This window comes from Oryctolagus cuniculus, chromosome 9 (assembly GCF_051225735.1).
Source record: "Oryctolagus cuniculus isolate XC-2025 breed Fujian yellow rabbit chromosome 9, ASM5122573v1, whole genome shotgun sequence".
Taxonomy (NCBI): Eukaryota; Metazoa; Chordata; class Mammalia; order Lagomorpha; family Leporidae; genus Oryctolagus; species Oryctolagus cuniculus.
The window spans coordinates 110281635-110300166 of record NC_142875.1 but is presented as its reverse complement, the minus strand read 5'-3'; the positions used below and the strand labels follow the sequence as shown (position 1 = coordinate 110300166).

At 42.8% G+C, this 18532-nt stretch overlaps 1 protein-coding gene across 8 annotated transcripts in view; it reads right to left on the bottom strand.

The window, feature by feature from the left end:
* BORCS5 (BLOC-1 related complex subunit 5) overlaps nt 1-18532 on the bottom strand; it is a 117212-nt gene that overhangs the window by 65460 nt on the left and 33220 nt on the right. For 2 of the 8 annotated variants that reach the window (XM_089304615.1, XM_089304614.1), the window contains one exon: nt 5469-5725. The exons of the other annotated variants lie outside the window; for them this stretch is intronic. In XM_089304615.1, coding sequence (XP_089160741.1) covers nt 5592-5725 — 134 coding nt within the window. In that variant the 3' untranslated portion in view covers nt 5469-5591. Of the gene's footprint in view, nt 1-5468; nt 5726-18532 lie in introns of those variants that run through there. 8 annotated transcript variants of the gene reach the window in all.

Below are 18532 nucleotides of genomic sequence, written 5' to 3'. Positions count from 1 at the left end.
GCTTTATAAGACAGCACAGGGGTCACCAGCATAGGCTTTCCCCTTCTTAAAATATTTACTCAGTTATTTCAGAGGCAGAGAAAAAAGCTCCAACTGGCTGTTTTTCCTTAAATGCCTGCCCACAACAGCCATGGCTGGGTCATGTGGAAGGCAGGAGCCAGGAACCCAATCTGGGTCACTGGGTCACCCACGTGGTGACAGGAATCCAACCACTTGAGCCATCACCAGCTGCTTCCCCAGAAGCACATTAGCAAGAAGCTGGAGCTGGAACTCTTAACTGAGGCACTCCTACATGGATGTGAACATCCTAACAGTCATCTTATCAGGCCAAACCCCTGCCCCAGCAGCACAGGCCATTAAGAGCAATCAGAACTAGGGTAAGAACTGCTAGTTTCAGCTCCTCACTTTGGCCTGGCCCATCCCTGACTGTTGCAGGCGTTTGGGGAATGAACTCAGCAGATTAGAAATCTGTTTCTGCCTTTCAAATAAATAAATTTCAAAAATTATGAAAGAACAGCTCTTCAGCCACTTCTAGCTGCATGACCTGAACAAATCAATCTCACTGAACAACAGCTTCCTTATTGATAAACTGAACTAAAAACGGCAAAGCTCCAGTGAGAATTAAATGCGAATGCCACGCGGAGAGTGCTAAGTTCAGATTATAATTGACACTATAATTGCTCATATAATAACTGATGTTATAATTGCTCAATAACTATTGCCATGAAAATTATTATCATTATAGAAAGTTCTTTATAACAAACTGGGACTTCACAAAACCAGATTTAATCCTGTACCTATTTGGCAACCACTTAACATTGGAAGTGAATTGTGTTCCCCTTAAGTCATCTTTTCCCCAAACTAGAACTCTTTTATCTGTTTTACATCTTTTTTACATGACAAAGATTCTGGACAACAACCTTCTGGTCACCCTATTCAGGATACATCTTAGTTCCTGGGCCAGGCTGAAAGCCATGAATCCATCGTCTCTCCCACATGGGTGGCAGGAGCCCAAGCACTTGGGCCATCATCCACTGACTTTCTAGGCACATCAGCACAAAACTGGATCAGAAGCAGAGTAGCTAGGACTCAAATTGCACTCCAATACGGGATGCCAAGTGGTGGCTTAACTCAAGGAACCACAATGCTGGCCCAGTACTCAAACATAATACCCAGCACACTCTCGCAAGTGTAGAGTTACCAGTGCCACAGACTATGCCCTGGACTGCTGCTTCCATTTTGAGCCTGAGACCAACAAAAGCTCTGAATGAACTGAGCCAGTTTTCCCATATCATCCTTATTCAACTGATTTTTTAAATCTAAATACAAGATCCGGCATGTATTGCCTTCAAAGTTACCATAGTTTCAGACTATCTTTCAAGTCTGTTTAAATCATTTTGGCCTTCAGTTCTGCCTACCATGTTAAATATTCCTTCTAATATTTTATCATTGGCAAAGGGGAGTTATATGTCTCTATCTCTTTATTTAAAGCCAGTCAACAAACCTTCAGTAAGTTCATAGTAGTCCAGGGCCCTTTGCTAAGCATAGTAGGAGCTAAGTCAAGTGATACGATATGATAAGGTAGCAATCAAAGCCACAGCACTGTTGCAATTACTTTTTTTTTTTTTTTTTGACAGGCAGAGTGGACAGTGAGGGACAGAGAGACAGGTCTTCCTTTACCACTGGTTCACCCCACAATGGCCGCTGCGGCCGGCGCGCTGCAGCTGGCACACCGTGCTGATCCGAAGCCCAGAGCCAGGTGCTTCTCCTGGTCTCCCATGGGGTGCAGGGCCCAAGGACTTGGGCCATCCTCCACTGCACTCCCAGGCCACAGCAGAGAGCTGGCCTGGAAGAGGGGCAACTGGGACAGAATCCTGCACCCCGACCGGGACTAAAACCCGGGGTGCTGGCGCCGCAGGTGGAGGATTAGCCTATTGAGCCACGGCACTGGCCAACAATTACTTATGATCTTATTAAATTATCTTGAAAAATTTTAGTTTGTAAAAGACAACATTACATTGACTGGAGACACAATAGTCTATAAATATTTGAAAAGGGAGAAAGCTCTGAAAGAACAAAGAGTTGAAATCACCAGATGGAAAGTTATTACAAGTCACATCTTAGAACCATCATCCTTCTTTAAATTTCCCCCTACCACATTTTCTTAAAAAATTTTTTTTATTCATTTGAAAGTCAGAGTTACACAGAGAGAAGGAGAGGCAGAGAGGGAGAGAGAGCGCGCGCACGCGAGCGAGTGTGCGCAAGAGAGGAAGGGAGAGGTCTTCCATCCGATGGTTCACTCCCCAAATGGCTGCAACAGCCGGAGCTACTCCAAAGCCAAGAGCTTCTTCCAGGTCTCCCAAGTGGGTGCAGGAGTCCAAGAACTTGGGCCATCTTCTACTGCTTTTCCAGGCCACAGCAGAGAGCTGGATGGAAAGCACAGCAGCCGGGACTTGAACCAGCGCCCATATGGGATGCTGGCACTGCAGGCAGCAGCTTTACCCGCTACACCACAGCGCTGCCCCCCTTACCCCTTTTAATAGACTACTTTTTCCTATATCGAAGTTTTTGGTACCTCTTATGTTTTCCCCAATACATTAAAGATGGCAGTTTAAGAGTGGGTTAAGACTACCTGGGACACCCGCAGTCCATATTGTAGTGTCTGAGTTCAAATCCTGGCTCCACTTCTGGATCCCAGATTCCTACTAATGTGCATCCTGAGAGGGATTGGGTAATGGCCCAAATAGTTGTGTTCTTGGCACCCACATGGGAGACCCAGATTGAGTGCCAGGCTCCTAACTTTGGCCTGGCCCAGCCAAAGCTGCTGTAAACATGTGAGGAATAAACCAGCAGATCTAAGATTTGTCTCTCATCACTCCATCTCTCAAATAAATGCAAAAAACAAAACAGTTTAAATCTTAAAGGAAGGATCGGCATATTGTCATACCAAGTAAGGCACCACCTACAATGCCAGCATCCCATATGGGCACTGGTCCATGTTCCCACTGCTCCACTTTTGACCCAGCTCCTTGTTAACGGTCTGAGAAAAGCAACAGGAGATGGTCCAAGTGTCTGGATCCCTGCCACCCATACTGGAGACCCAGATGAAGCTCCTGGTTTCTGGCTTCAGCCCAGCCCAGCACTTGCTGCTGTGGTCACCTGGGAAGTGAACCAGCAGATGGCAGATCTTGATATTTCTCTCTGTAACTCTTTCAAATAAATAATAATAACCTTAAAAAAATCTTAAAGAATTGGTAGGATTTTAGCACGACTTAAAGGAGGAGACAGTTTCTAGTCAGCGAGAACAGCATGAGCAAGGAGCTGGTCAAGCAAAGGAGGTCATCGACTTTGGCCTGAAGTTCAGGACACAAAAAGCACTATGAAATGAAGACACAGAGGCTGCCAGAGGGCATGGTGCTAAGCTGAGAAGCTCATACTTGAAATCTGTCAGACAGAATAAAGCAACCAAACATACTGAAGAGAAATCACACAGCTGGACATAGGCTTAGGAAAGAGTCTGTCGGGGCATACAAAACTAATCAGAAAGAATTATAACTTCATTAAAAATATATGTATTTGTATGAGCCTAGGAAAAAATATCCTGGCCAGAGATAGTTAATATCTTTATGGGTACTCTAATTGAACCTATAGCACTAGCTTCAACAATCTGTGTCCCGTCCCTGTGCTGAACAAGGGTAACTCAATGAATGTTACCAAAGTAAAAACAGCGATAAAACAAAGCCAAAATAAATAGGCCCCAGAATTGTAGCTTCTTGCCAGAATTTTCTGCAACTCGGAGGAGGATTGGCTTCAACCACTGTTCAAAGAATGGCTTAGTTGTCTAACAAAAGGGAGTTATGTTCATATCTAGGAACTTTTTTTTCACTTCCATCTAATGTTTTTAATGTGTGGGGTTGCCTTGATATTCTGTTTCAGTCTCTTCCAGTTCATTGCCAGGAAATGGGAAGAACAGCATAGAGATAAAGCCTATCTGGCCACCCTGTAATGTTAGTTTTCCTCTGCTCCTTGGACTAGACTTTTTTTTTTTTTTTGACAGGCAGAGAGAAAGGTCTTCCTTCCCTTGGTTCACTCCCCAAATGGCTGCCACAGCCAGCGTGCTGCGCCAATCTGAAGCCAAGAGCCAGGTGCTTCCTCCTGGCCTCCCACGTGGCTGCAGGGCACAAGCACTTGGGCCATCCTCCACTGCACTCCTGGGCCACAGCAGAGAGCTGGCCTGAAAGAGGAGCAACCGGGACAGAACCTGGTGCCCTGACTGGGACTAGAACCCGGAATGCCGGCACCACAGGCAGAGGATTAGCCAAGTGAGCCGTGGCGCCGGCCTCGGACTAGACTTTCAAATGGTTCTCTCCTTCTCTTTCATATCTCTTCCTTCCTTTCTCTTTCATTTTTATTTGAAAGAGAAACAGAGAGGGAGAGAGAGAATCTTCTAAGCACTGGTTTACTCCCTCAAATGGATACAACAGCCAGGTCTGGGCCAGCCCAAAGCTAGGAACCAGGAACACCATCCTGGTTTCCCTTGTGGGTGCAGGTGCCCAAGCACATGGGTATCTTCCACTGCCTTCCCAGGCTCATTAGCAAGGAGCTGGACTGGAAGTGTGGGAGCTAGGACTCAAACTATCACTTCCACAGGGGATGTCATATGCAGCACCTTAACCCACTGTGGTCCTCTCTTCTTGTATGTGCCCCCCTCTATGAGTCTGGCTTCCTTTCATTAATTATTCATGCAGTGTCTTATTTTTTTCTACTGCATAATTATGTAATATTATTCAACACAGTGGTTTTTTTTTTTTTGGACAGGCAGAGTGGACAGTGAGAGAGAGAGACAGAGAGAAAGGTCTTCCTTTGCCGTTGGTTCACCCTCCAATGGCCGCCGCGGCCGGCGCATTGCGCTGATCCGAAGCCAGGAGCCAGGTGCTTCTCCTGGTCTCCCATGGGGTGCAGGGCCCAAGGACTTGGGCCATCCTCCACTGCACTCCCGGGCCACAGCAGAGAGCTGGCCTGGAAGAGGGGCAACCGGGACAGAATCCGGCGCCCCGACCGGGACTAGAACCCGGTGTGCCGGCGCTGCAAGGCGGAGGATTAGCCTATTGATCCACGGCGCTGGCCAACACAGTGGTCTTATTGGTAGACTTATCTACTATTGCTCAATGACCACAGTTTAAAAAAAAAAAAAAGCATATGTCATGATGAAATTTATTTTATCTTTTTTATTTCTTTTGATTCTTAGATATTAACTCGCCAGTGGTTCCTCTTGTTGATTTCATGTAATTTAAATCAGTGGCCACCATGACATTGGTGTCTTATTTGAGGTCTGAGGGAGGTCTTAACACAGAAATTTTTAACTCTCTCTTCAACAGTGAGATTTTCACCTCTCTATAGTCACTGCCACCGTTTGGGAAGTATGGTCTACAACACAGTTTAAAGTGTCAGGGAAAATAGCTCAACCCTTTTTTTTTTCTTATGGAAAGATTTATTTATTCATCTTAAAGTCAGAATCAAAGAGAGAGGGAGAGAGGAAGGGGGGGGGAGGGAGGGAGGGAGGGAGGGAGAGAGATCTTCCATCCATTGGTCTACTCCTCAAAGGACCACAACAGCCAGGTCTGGGCCAGGATGAAGCCAGGAGGCAGGAGCTTCATCCTGATCTCCCACGTGGGTACAGGCACCCAAGCTCTTGGGCCATCTTCCACTGCTTCCCCAAGCACATCTGCAGAGAATTGGATTGGAAGCGGAGCAGTCAGGACTCAAACTGGCGCCAGTAAGGGATGCCAACACTGCAGACAGCAGCTTAACCCACTATGCCACAGTGCTGGCCTCAAAACCTCAACGTCTCAAACAAGTGTTATAATACAAATAAATATATGTCATTATAATACATAGGCTATCACAATAAATATGGCAGTAATGATACACATAATAAACCAAAAGGAGTCTCAACAGATAAAATAAATGTTACCTCTCAGTAACGACATTTAAGGTGGCAATCCCCTAGAACATTAAAAAAAAAAATCTTAACAAATAAAGTACTACACCTATTAACTCTGAGTCCCCGAGCCATATGATCTCTTAACCATTTCTAAATCTCTTGAATGAGGCTACCTGTAGGACCCCCACCCCCAAAAAAAGAAACCTAAATAAGCAAGAAACACAGGCTATGCCTGACACTGAATTATGGACAAATGCAGGTCTTACAATGAAAGTTCAAAAACTGGATAAATACATGATGGGGATATGTGGCTTAATATGACCATGTGAAAGAGACGTCAGGATTTTAGATAATTCAGTATGACTCAAGTGCACATAGCTGCCAACAACACTACTGAAACTTGGCTCTATTAAAAGGAAAACAGCGTGCAGGGCAAAGCAGAGCACTCAGCTCACACTGGCATACTATGCCCAACTCCATGGGTCCCACTAAACAAAGGACAAAAATGGAGCATGTTTGAGTTTTGAATCAGAAGGCTAAGTTACACCAAATCAAGTTACACAAGAAACAAATTGTTACACAGAGAAGAGACTGCTTGACAATTCTTAAATGAGCACACATTACTTTCATGATCAGAATAAAGGACATTTATTTGCATTTTGAAAAAAAATACACATAATGCCCAATGTTAAAGAGGATGTTAGTAAACTGAAATGTTCAAAACAGTGAAGTTTAACTATAAATTGGTTTATTAAATTATCTGGGAAAGCAATGCTGCCATACATTGTAACTACAATAAAACTTTTGTTGCAGTCGCTTTATTTCTAATTGCCAAATGCTGAAAACAACTCCAATGCCCTTCAACTGAAAAACGGATAGACATATGGCAGCATGGAATACTAGACCCTCAATAAAAAGGAACAAAACTCCTGACACAACCACATGGATGGATCTCAACTGCATTGTGAAAGAAACCACACTCAAAATGGTACATATCATGTGATTCTATTTCTGTGACATTCTAAAAATGGCAAAAATGATAGTGACAGACAAACAGACCATGGTAGTCAGAAGCTGGGGTAAGGGGTGAAACTGACTACAAAGGAGCATGGCAGCAGTTTTGGGGTTCAATGCAAATACTCTGTATGGGGGCAAGTGCTGTGATGTAGCAGGTAAAGCCACCACCTGCAGTGCCGACATCCCATATGGGCACCAGTTCAAGACCAGCTGCTCCACTTCCAATCCAGCTCTCTGCTATGGCCTGGGAAAGTACAAGAAGATGGCCCAAGTCCTTGGGCCCCTGCACCTGTGTGGGAGACCTGGAGGAAGCACCTGGGCTCCTGCCTTCAAATTGTCACAGCTCAGCTCCGTTTGTTGCAGACATCTGGGGAGTGAACCAACGGATGGAATACCTCTCTCTCTGCCTTTGCCTCTGTGTAAATTTGCCTTTTAAATCAATAAACTTAAAAAAATTTTTCTATCTTGGTTGTTAGGGTAAAGAATTCATTAAAGCTCACAGAACTATATATTAAAATGGAGGATTTTTACTGTACTTAAATTATATCTCAATTTTAAAAAAAGAAATAAAAACATCCTGAAGGTAGACAGGAGATAATTTTTATCTTTGTTTCTCTTTGTATAAAGTATCTTTTAAGAGGCTGGCGCTGTGGCGCAGCGGGTTAATGCCCTGGCCTGAAGAGCCGGCATCCTATATGGGCGCCCATTCAAGACCCGGCTGTTCCACTTCCAATCCAGCTCTCTGCTATGGCCTGGAGGGCAGTAGAAGATGCCCAAAGTCCTTGGGCCCCTGCACCCTGTGGGAGACCCGGATGAAGCTCCTGGCTCTGGATCAGCGCAGCTCTGGCCGTTGCAGCCATTTGGGGATGGAAGACCTCTCTCTCTCTCTCTCTGCCTCTCCTCTCTCTGCGTAACTCTGACTTTCAAATAAATAAATCTTTTTTAAAAAAATCTTTTGAAAAGTAAGGAGAAAGACACTTCCTCAGACCATACTACAAGAAGTATTCAAGGAAATCTCCAAGCAGAAGAAATATGATATCAAACAGAAACTTTCTACATAAAGAAATTAGGTTCTCCAGAAACAGGGGAAATGAAGATAAATATGAAATGCTTTTTTCCTGTTTTTAGTCACCGTGAAAAATTGTCTAGAGGTTAACAAACTAAGGCCCAAAGACCAAAGCTCACCCACTTCCTACTTTTGTAAGTAAAATTATATTGCAATATAGTAACACCCATTATTTTATATATTGTCTGTGCTGCTTTAGTGCTACAACAGAGTTGAGTGGTTGCAATAAACACCAGATGGTCTACAAAGTCTAAAATACTTACTACCAGGCCTTCTACAGAAAAAAGTTACCATCTCACCCTCTAAAGCAAAAAATATAGCAATGCATTGTGGGTTCACAGCATATGTAAAAGATGCATGATAATAACAGAAAAAAAGTAACAAAAACGTAGTGTATTATGATAAAAATGTACACTATATATGAAGTGGTAATTAATGAAAGATGTATGTTGTAAACCCTAGGGAAATAACTAAAAAAAAAAATTTTAAGATGTATATGGGGGGGCGGTGCTGTAGCACAGCAGGTTAATGCCCTGGCCTGAAGCAGCAGCATCCCATGTGGGCACCGGTTCTAGTACCAGCTGCTCCTCTTTTGATCCAGCTCTCTGCTATGGCCTGGAAAAGCAGTATAGGATGGCCCAAGTGCTTGGACCCTTGTACCCATGTTGGAGACCCAGAAGAAGCTCCTGGCTCCTGACCTTGGATCGGCCCAGCTTTGGCCATTGTGGCCATTTGGGGAGTGAACCAGCAGACAGACGACCTCTCTCTCTCTCTCTCTCTCTTTTTTTTTTTTTTTTTTTTTTTTTGACAGGCAGAGTGGACAGTGAGAGAGAGAGACAGAGAGAGAAAGGTCTTCCTTTGCCGTTGGTTCACCCTCCAATGGCCGCCGCTGCAGCCGGCGCACCGCGCTGATCCTGGCAGGAGCCAGGAGCCAGGTGCTTTTCCTGGTCTCCCATGGGGTGCAGGGCCCAAGCACCTGGGCCATCCTCCACTGCACTCCCTGGCCATAGCAGAGGGCTGGCCTGGAAGAGGGGCAACCGGGACAGAATCCGGCGCCCCAACCGGGACTAGAACCCGGTGTGCCGGCGCCGCAAGGTGGAGGATTAGCCTATTGAGCCACGGCGCCGGCTTCTCTCTCTCTAACTCTGCCTTTCAAATAAATAAATCTTTTTTAAAAAAGAAAAAAGAATACAGTAACAGAAGACTTTAATCCAACCACATTGAAATTACATTAAATCTAACAATGCTAAAGATATCATTTAAAAGACAGATATTTTCAACGTGTATGAAAAAGCAAGGGGGTGGGTATGTGACCCAGTGTTTAAGATACCGGAATCCCAATATCAGAATACTGGGTGTGATTTCCAGCTCTGATTCCTGATGCCAGCTTCCTGCCAATGTGAACCTCAGGATGCAGCAGTGATGGCGCAAGTGGTTGGGGTCCTGCTCCCCACAAGGAAACCTGGATTGAATTCCTGTCTCCAAGTCAAACCTTGGCCACTGCAGGCATTTAGGGAGTGAACCAGTGAATGGGAGCGCTCTCTCTGACTCTGCCTTTTCCTCTCAAATAAATAAAAACTAAAAAGTAAGACTCAACTTATATAATGGCTACAAGAAACTAAATATAATGACAAAGATTAAAAGCAAATGGATGTAACATGTGTGAATTTTTGCTAGAGCCAAGTGAAGAGACCAACAAGTCCTCTCTACAAATAGTAACTATAAAGCTGGACAAAATTAATCAAAACCACCATTTTTTTTGGCTCAGGAAATCAACCAAAGGCATACAAGAATTTGAGGAACATTTACGCCTGAAAAATGGCAGGACCTAGGTAAGAACAGTGGCAATCTGTGGCATTCTGACCTGAAGCTTATCTTATTCTTCTTGCCTCAGGTTAAGAGGATGTTGTGCCAAAATCTGGCATGTTAAAGGACAAGTAGCTTCTCTGCTGCCGCATAAAGGGGCTAACTGATGTGGAACAGTGCATAATACCCACGCCTAAAAGTGTAATCAGAGGAATTAACTATCTCAAGGATGGGCTCATGGGGAGCGCAAACGGCTGTCCTTGCGTAAGGTTGTATTTATGGTTGGGGCAAACTTACTTCCGGCTGAGATTGTGTGCACTTGCAGAGAGACCTGAAACAATCAACCAGTCACATAGCCCAAGCTGAAAAAGAGGCTTTGTGCAAGCCAAGAGGAGAACTGAAAGGGCCCAGCAAAACAAGGAAAGGTGAGGGAGACCTCAAATGTCCTGAACTTTGAATGTGTTACTCTACCCACACACAGCCATTAACAGAAGGCACAAGCATTCCTGGATTAAGATGGTTTAGTACAACCTCCGTTTAGTAACCAGATGATTATTAACTCATGTAAATATAAGGACAGCCCTATGAAAGCAGACTTAGAAATATACACAAGTTTAAAAATTGAGCAGATGCCTAGAGAGGACTTGAGACTATGTGAATGAAGACAGATGTCAAGAAGGCCCCTAGATTCTCCGGCCTCTGCTATTTCGACTCCAGCCATTGACAGACTAAAGCTTCATAGGAAACAAAGTCAGAACAGCCCAGCTAAGCCCTTTCTGAATCCCAGCTAAGCTCTTCCTGAATCTCTGACCCAAAGAAATCCAAAACATAATACAATGATTGTTGCCTTAAAAACAAAAGAAATAGACATCAATGATCACAAGGCAAAAGAAAAAGATTTCACAGGTTTATCAAGAATGTTACAAAATAAAGAATGAAACAACAGAAATCTTACGAGGATCAGAATCCAGAGCTGCTATATTACCTAAAAATGTCCAGTTAACAAAAAAATATTATAAGACACGAAAATCAAAGAAACTGCCTTTGTCCAAAGTACTGGATATTAACTTCTCTGCTATAGCAGAGAAATATCTCAAAGTAGTTAATATAAATTAGTTCACATAACTAAAAGAAATAACCAAAGAATTAAAGTATGACAATAATGAGTATTGCCAATAAGGAGAGAATTTATATACATATATTTTTTTTGAAAGAGGAATCAAATGGAAATCCTGGAATTAAAAAATCACTGGAATGAAAAATTTGCTCAAAAGCAGTTTTGGAATGGCAGGACAAAGAATCAATGAATCTGAAAATAGAAATTATCCAATCTAAAGAAGAGAGAGAAAAGAATAAAAAAAAATGAATAGACTTAGAAATCTGGGCAACAAAATCAATTACACCACCATGTGCATAATGGAAATTTCAGAATGAGAGTAGCTTACCAATTTGATGAGAATATTAATCCACATTCATGCAGTTACATGAACCCCAAGTAGGACAAATACAAAGAAATCAATACCTAGATATGAGTACATCACAAACTATTGAAAACCAAAGTAAAAAAAAAAAATCCTGGAAAGAGCAAGAGAAAAGCAACTTACAACAGAGAATATAAGAGAATGGAATGACACATAAAAAATGCTGGGGGGAAAGCTTATTAATCAAGAATTCCACATAAACAAAAACTAAGAAAACATACTGCAAGTAGACCTGCATTACAAAAAACTCTAAAGAAAGTCTCTTCAGTCTGATATGAAATGACAAGAGTTGGTGACTTAGAGTCCAAGAAGAAATAAGGAACCCCAAAAATGTTAAGTAATCATATGTAAATATAAAATAGTCTATAATTCTTTTTATTCATAACTTTTCCAAACTTCTTTGAAAACCAAATTTTTTAAAGTAATAACTATGACATTGTATTTGGGGTTTACAAACATATACATAAATTACATATGATCATAATAGCATAAAGCAGGGGAAAAGAAGAAAGCTGTTTTAGAGCAAAGCATATGTATTTTACTAGAATTAAGCTAGTATTAATCTGAAGTTCTCAGAAAGATGCATATTGTAGGGTCAGCGCTATGGCATAGTGGGCTAAGCCTCTGCCTGCAGCATCCCGTATGGATGCTGCTTCTAGTCCCAGCTGCTCCTCTTCTGATCCAGCTCTCTGCTATGACCTGGGAAAGCACTAGAAGATGGCCCAAGTGTTTGGCCCCTGCACCCACATGGGAGACCCAGAAGAAGCTCCTGGCTTCTGGTTTCAGACTGGCTCAGCTCCAGATGTTGCAGCTATTTGGGGAGTAAACCAGTGGATGGAAGACCTTTCTCTGTCTCTCCCTTTGTAACTCTGCCTCTCAAATAAATAAAAATCTTAAAAAAAAAAAAAGGCACATATCATAATCCCTAGGACTATTCAAAAATATATATAAGTTAAATATTAAAAATGTATAATTATATACTTATATATGAAGTATATAAAATTTTATGAGTTAAATAGTACAGGAAAACTATTTAATACAAAAGAGTAGTTGAAGAGAAACAACAGACAAAACAAAGTATGAAAAAGGCATAGCAAAAAGATGACTTCAACTGTATCAACAATTACATTAAAAGTCAATGGTCTTGGGGCCAGCGCTGTAGGTTAAGCCTCTGCTTGTGCCAGCATTCCATATGGGTGCCAGCTGGTGTCCCGGCTGCTCCTCTTGTGATCCAGCTCTCTGCTAATGGGCTGGGAAAACAGAAGATGGCCCAAGTGCTTGGACCCCTGCACCGACTTGGGAGAACAGGAAGAAGCTCCTGGCTCCTGGCTTTGGATTGGCCCAGCTCCAGCTGTTGTGGCCATCTGGGGAGTGAACAAGCAGATGGAAGATCTCTTTGTCTCTCCCTTTCTCTGTGTATAACTCTGCCTCTCAAATAATTTTTTTTAAAAAATCAATTGTCTTTACACTTCAAATCAAAAGATAGAGATAAAACATCAATATTCAACTACATGCTATTTACAAAAGGTAGCTCAGTTTTAAAGACACAAAAGGGTTGGAAGTAAAACAACAACTACATATACCATCAAAAAGCCATAAAAATAAAATGTCTATATTAATATTACATAAAATAGATTTTAAGACAAAAAGGACTATCAAAATCAAAGACATTTAATAATGAATTATATCAGAAAGATATAATAACTCTAAATGTATATGCACATAAAATAGCATGAAATTAAGAGTGAAAAGTTGACATAAAGGAATAATAGACAATTGAGCAATAATAAGTGAGTAATTCAGTATCTCACTCTTAATAACTGACAAAACCAAAAGGAAAATCACTAAGGAGACAGGAAGCTCAAAGAACACTATCAATCAACATAACTGATGTAACATATTGCACACTTAACCCAGTGACTGTAGAGTACAAATCTTTAAAAGTACACATAGCTCCTTTCACAAAAATTAACTCAAAATGCATCACACACCTAAACACAAAACACAAAATTATAAAACTCCTAGATAATAACATTAAGAGAAAAATCTAGGTTATTTTGAGTTTAGTGACAACTTTTTAGATATGACACCAAAAGTATGATTGATGAAAGAAAAAAATTGGGACATATGGGTAGATCATTAGAACAGAATTGAGAGTCCAAAAATAAACCCTTATCTTTATGGTCACTTTTTTTCAAAGGTGCCAAAACAATTCAATGAAGGAAAACAGAGTCCTTTCAGCAAATGGAGCAAGATCAGCTTGACATCCATGATCAAACAAATGACTTAAACCTTTACATCATTCATAAGTAACCCAAAATGGATCACAAATCTAAACGGAGTAACTATAAAGCTTCTAGGAGAACTTGCCATGAAAAAAATAACGCGGACTTCACCCAACCTTCAAATGTTTGTGCTTCAAAATACAGCACAAAAAAAGAAAGAAAAAAAAAAAAGAAAGGAGAGGCCATGTAGGTTAATCTGCTGCCTGAGATGCCAGCATCCCATATGGGCACTGGTTTAGGTCCCATCTGCTCCAATCCTGATCCAACTCTCTGCTTTACACACCTGGGAAAGTAGCAGCAGATGGTCCAAGTGCTTGGACCTCTGCCACCCCATGTGGGAGACCCAAATGGAGTTCGGGACTCCTGGCTTCAGCCTGGCCCAGTCCCAGACATTGTGGCCATTTAGGGAGTGAACCAGTGGATGGAATATCTATTTCTCTGCCTCTCTCTCTCTCCAACTCTGCCTTTCAAATAAATCAATCTTCAAAATAAATAAAATGGAGAGAAGGGCTAGCGTTGTGGTGCAGTGGGTGAAGCCACTATCAGAGCACCAGCTGAAGTCTTGGATGCTTTGCTTCCAATCCATCTCCCTGCAAATGTGCCTGGGAAAGTAGCAGAAGACAGTCCCAAATCCTTGGGCCTTTGCCTCATATGTGGGAGGCCCATACGGAGTTCCAGACTCCTGGCTTCAGCCTGGCCCAGCTCCAGCCATTACAGACATCTCTGGAGTGAACCAGTACATGGAAGACCTCTTTGTCTTTCCTTCTTTCTTTGTTACTCTGCCTTTCAAATAAATAAATCCTTTTGTAAGAATAGAAGTAAAAGTCATTGACTGGGGGAAAATATTTCCCAAATCTGTATCTGATAAAAAAGAATTATACCCAGAATATATAAAAAATTTCTTACGATGGCCGGCGCCGCGGCTCACTAGGCTAATCCTCCGCCTTGCGGCGCCAGCACACCGGGTTCTAGTCCCGGTCAGGGTGCAGGATTCTGTCTCCTCTTCCAGGCCAGCTCTCTGCTGTGGCCCAGGAGTGCAGTGGAGGATGGCCCAAGTGCTTGGGCCCTGCACCCCATGGGAGACCAGGATAAGTACCTGGCTCCTGCCATCGGATCAGCGCGGTGCGCTGGCCGCAGCGCACCGGCCGCGGCGGCCATTGGAGGGTGAACTGACTCTCTCTCTCACTGTCCACTCTGCCTGTCAAAAAAAAAAAAAAAATGTCTTACGATAAGGTAAAAAACAAATTTAAACCTGGGCAAGAGAAAATCAAATCCTCATACTCATATATTTCCCCAGAAAATGTAAAATGGTACAGCCATTTTGAAAAAAGGGGCATTTTCATAAAAATAAACAAAGGCTTACCATATGACCTACAAATTCTACTCCTAGGAATCTATGCAAATAAATTAAAACATGTTCACATGAACACATGGCACAAAGACTCAGAGAAGATTTACCGATAACAAACACTGGAAGTTGGACTCAAAACAATGTACGATTCCATTTATACAAATTGTGGAAAAAAAGGGCCGGCGCCGCGGCTCACTAGGCTAATCCTCCGCCTTGCGGCGCCGGCACACCGGGTTCTAGTCCCGGTCGGGGCGCCGGATTCTGTCCCGGTTGCCCCTCTTCCAGGCCAGCTCTCTGCTGTGGCCAGGGAGTGCAGTGGAGGATGGCCCAGGTGCTTGGGCCCTGCACCCCATGGGAGACCAGGAAAAGCACCTGGCTCCTGGCTCCTGCCATCGGATCAGCGCGGTGCGCCGGCCGCAGCGCGCCAGCCGCGGCGGCCATTGGAGGGTGAACCAACGGCAAAGGAAGACCTTTCTCTCTGTCTCTCTCTCTCACTGTCCACTCTGCCTGTCAAAAAAAAAAAAAAAAAAAAATTGTGGAAAAAAAAAAAAAAGAGGTCTGTGATTACCTAGGACTGAAGTGCAGGAGCAGGGATAACTGCAAACTTGAATCATTTTGATTGGGCCCTCTTAATTCATCTCTAATCTCCAGTTAGGTTCCACCCTCTTCCCTTCTGTTTTTCCTGCTTTTATTCTGCTGAGGAATCTCATCATTCAGCCTGGCTCCCCTGAATGGGAGCACAATGTTTTTACTGTTAATCTAAGTTATGGCACCTATCAGTAGTTACTTTTTATTGCTAAACAATATTCTATTGTATGGATATACGAAGCTTTTTTTTTTCTTTTTATCCATTGACTAGTTGAAAGGACTGAATTGTGTTCTCTTTAAATGTTCTCCAAAGTTTCCCATTTAATAATATCCCTGTTTTATAAGAAGAGTAACTCAAATAGAGAACTTGCTCAAGTTTCTCAGCTAATCAATCTGATGCTAGGATTAGTTCCAAAGTCTTGTTTAAAAACAAACAAAAAAAAAAAAAAACACCTACACCTGCTGAAAGAGGTGGCCCTGAACTATAATTTTAAAACTGTGAAAAATATTGATTAGGGAGTCTTGATTAAGGTGACAGAAGAAATATGTTTATTTTACTTAAGCTTACTTTTAAATGCATAGATAATTTTTTAAAGATTTATTTATTTTACTTGAAAGAGTTACAAAGAGAGGAGAGGAAGAGAGTGAGAGAGAGGTCTTCCATCCGATGGTTCACTCTGCAATTGGCTGCAACGGCTGGAGCTGCACCAATCCGAAGCCAGGAGCTTCTTCCAGGTCTCCCAAGTGGGTGCAGGGGCTCAAGGACTTGGGCCATCTTATACTGCTATCCCAGACCATAGCAGAGAGTTCGATGGGAAGAGAAGCAGCCGGGACTAGAACCGGCGCCCATATGGGATGCCAATGCCTCAGGCCAGGGTGTTAACCTGCTGCACCACAGCACCAGCCCGAATGCATAGATAATTTGATTCCATTGCTCTTTTCATTCTCATAACAAATCTAGTAAGAGAGGTATAGGTTACTAGAAGCCCAGGTGCTTGGGCCCTGCACCCCATGGGAGACCAGGAAAAGCACCTGGCTCCTGGCTCCTGCCATCGGATCAGCGCGGTGCGCCGGCCGCAGCGCGCCGGCCGCGGCGGCCATTGGAGGGTGAACCAACGGCAAAGGAAGACCTTTCTCTCTGTCTCTCTCTCTCACTGTCCACTCTGCCTGTCAAAAAAAAAAAAAAGAAAGAAAGAAAGAAAGAAAGAAACTTGATGTCACAGCTTGGAGTACACTTCAGAATTCTCTACTCATCCCTAGTTTACAAATGGTCAAAAACCTCAATGTCCAGATATGGGTATGCAGACTTTCTTTTATTCTTAACAATTAACATATAGGAGTAAATATTTTCAAAAGCATACTTGCTAGGCCGGTGTCATGGCTCATTTGGCTAATGCTCCACCTGCGGCGCCGGCACCATGGGTTCTAGTCCCGGTTGCTGCTCTTCCAGTCTAGCTCTCTGTTGTGGCCCGGGAGGGCAGTGGAGGATGGCCCAAGTGCTTGGGTCCCTGCACCCACATGGGAGACCAGGAGGAAGCACCTAGCTCCTGGCTTCAGATCGGTGCAGCGCTGGCCATAGCAGCCATTAGGGGAGTGAACCGATGGAAGGAAGACCTTTCTCTCTCTGTCTATAACTCCCTCTCTGTCTCACTTTCTAACTCTGCCTGTCAAAAAAAAAATTAAAAAAAAAAGTATACTTGCTCAGGAATTTTTTTAATTTCCAGAGTTAAAAATACATATATGAATATATAATTCATGCATTGATTTGAGAATGATTATCCCTGCCCTCACACCTCCAAAACACAGAATAATCTATACTTGCTCAGGGTTCACAGAGTACTCTAAGTACAGATTAAGAAATATGGATTTAAATATAAGTTTATCTTAGTGTGAAAAAATTTTGAAATCATGAAGGTAGGCTTATAGCAGATTCTGCGAGAAGTATCTTTCTAAATTGAAATAAAAGGTGTGAATTAATGACAATACCCTTCAAAGCCTTAAGATTACTGTGAAAACCTGAAAAAGGGGCCAGTGCTGTGGCGCAGCGGGTTAAATCCCTGGCCTGAAGTGCCAATATCTCATATGGATGCCAGTTCTAGTCCCAGCTGCTCCTCTTCCGATCCAGCTCTCTGCTATGGCCTGGGAAAGCAGTAGAAGATGGCCCAAGTCCTTGGACCCCTGCGCCCACGTGGGAGACCCGGAAGAAGCTTCTGGCTCCTGGCTCCGGATTGGCATAGCTCCAGCCGTTGCGGCCATCTGGGGAGTGAATCATCAGATGGAAGACCTCTCTGTCTCTATTTCTCTGTGTAACTCTTTCAAATAAATACATCCTGAAGGAGAGGGGAGGGAAGGAGGGGGGAGAGGGGAGGGAGGGGAGGGAGGGGAGGGAGGGGAGGGAGGGGAGAGGGCAGGGGAAGAAGGAAGGAAACCTGAAAAAGAGGTTAGGGGAACTGAACAAGTTTCAAAAGCCAAAGTTCAGGTGCAAGAGCCCTGAAAAGCCGGGACATGAGGGACCATTACCCATTATCTACAATAAACATACGAGTGCTGCAGTGGATTCCAGGATTCTCAGAAGTTCTACTTCCCTGTCTTTAAAGGAACCCAGAGCCATCCTAGTGGATATCTACCCTAAAACTCTACACAGTAGGAGATTCTGAGCGCTTGCTTCTAACATGGTCTCTTGGTAGAAAACAGTCTACATATGGAATTTCCATCTTCTACAATAAAATTATACTTGTTAACTTTTTATTTTTACATAACTTAAAACTTACATAAAACATAAGGTTTCCATATATACTCCACCATTTTTACATAATTTTTTCAAGTATTCTGCTTATCATATATTTTAAAAGACATTTTTAAAACTGTGTCAATAATAACTACATGTATTTATGAGGTACAGGGTGCCATTTCAACACATGCATACGATGTGTACTGATCAAATTCAGGTTATTAACATTTCCTTCTCTTTGTCATTACTTTATGATTATAGCC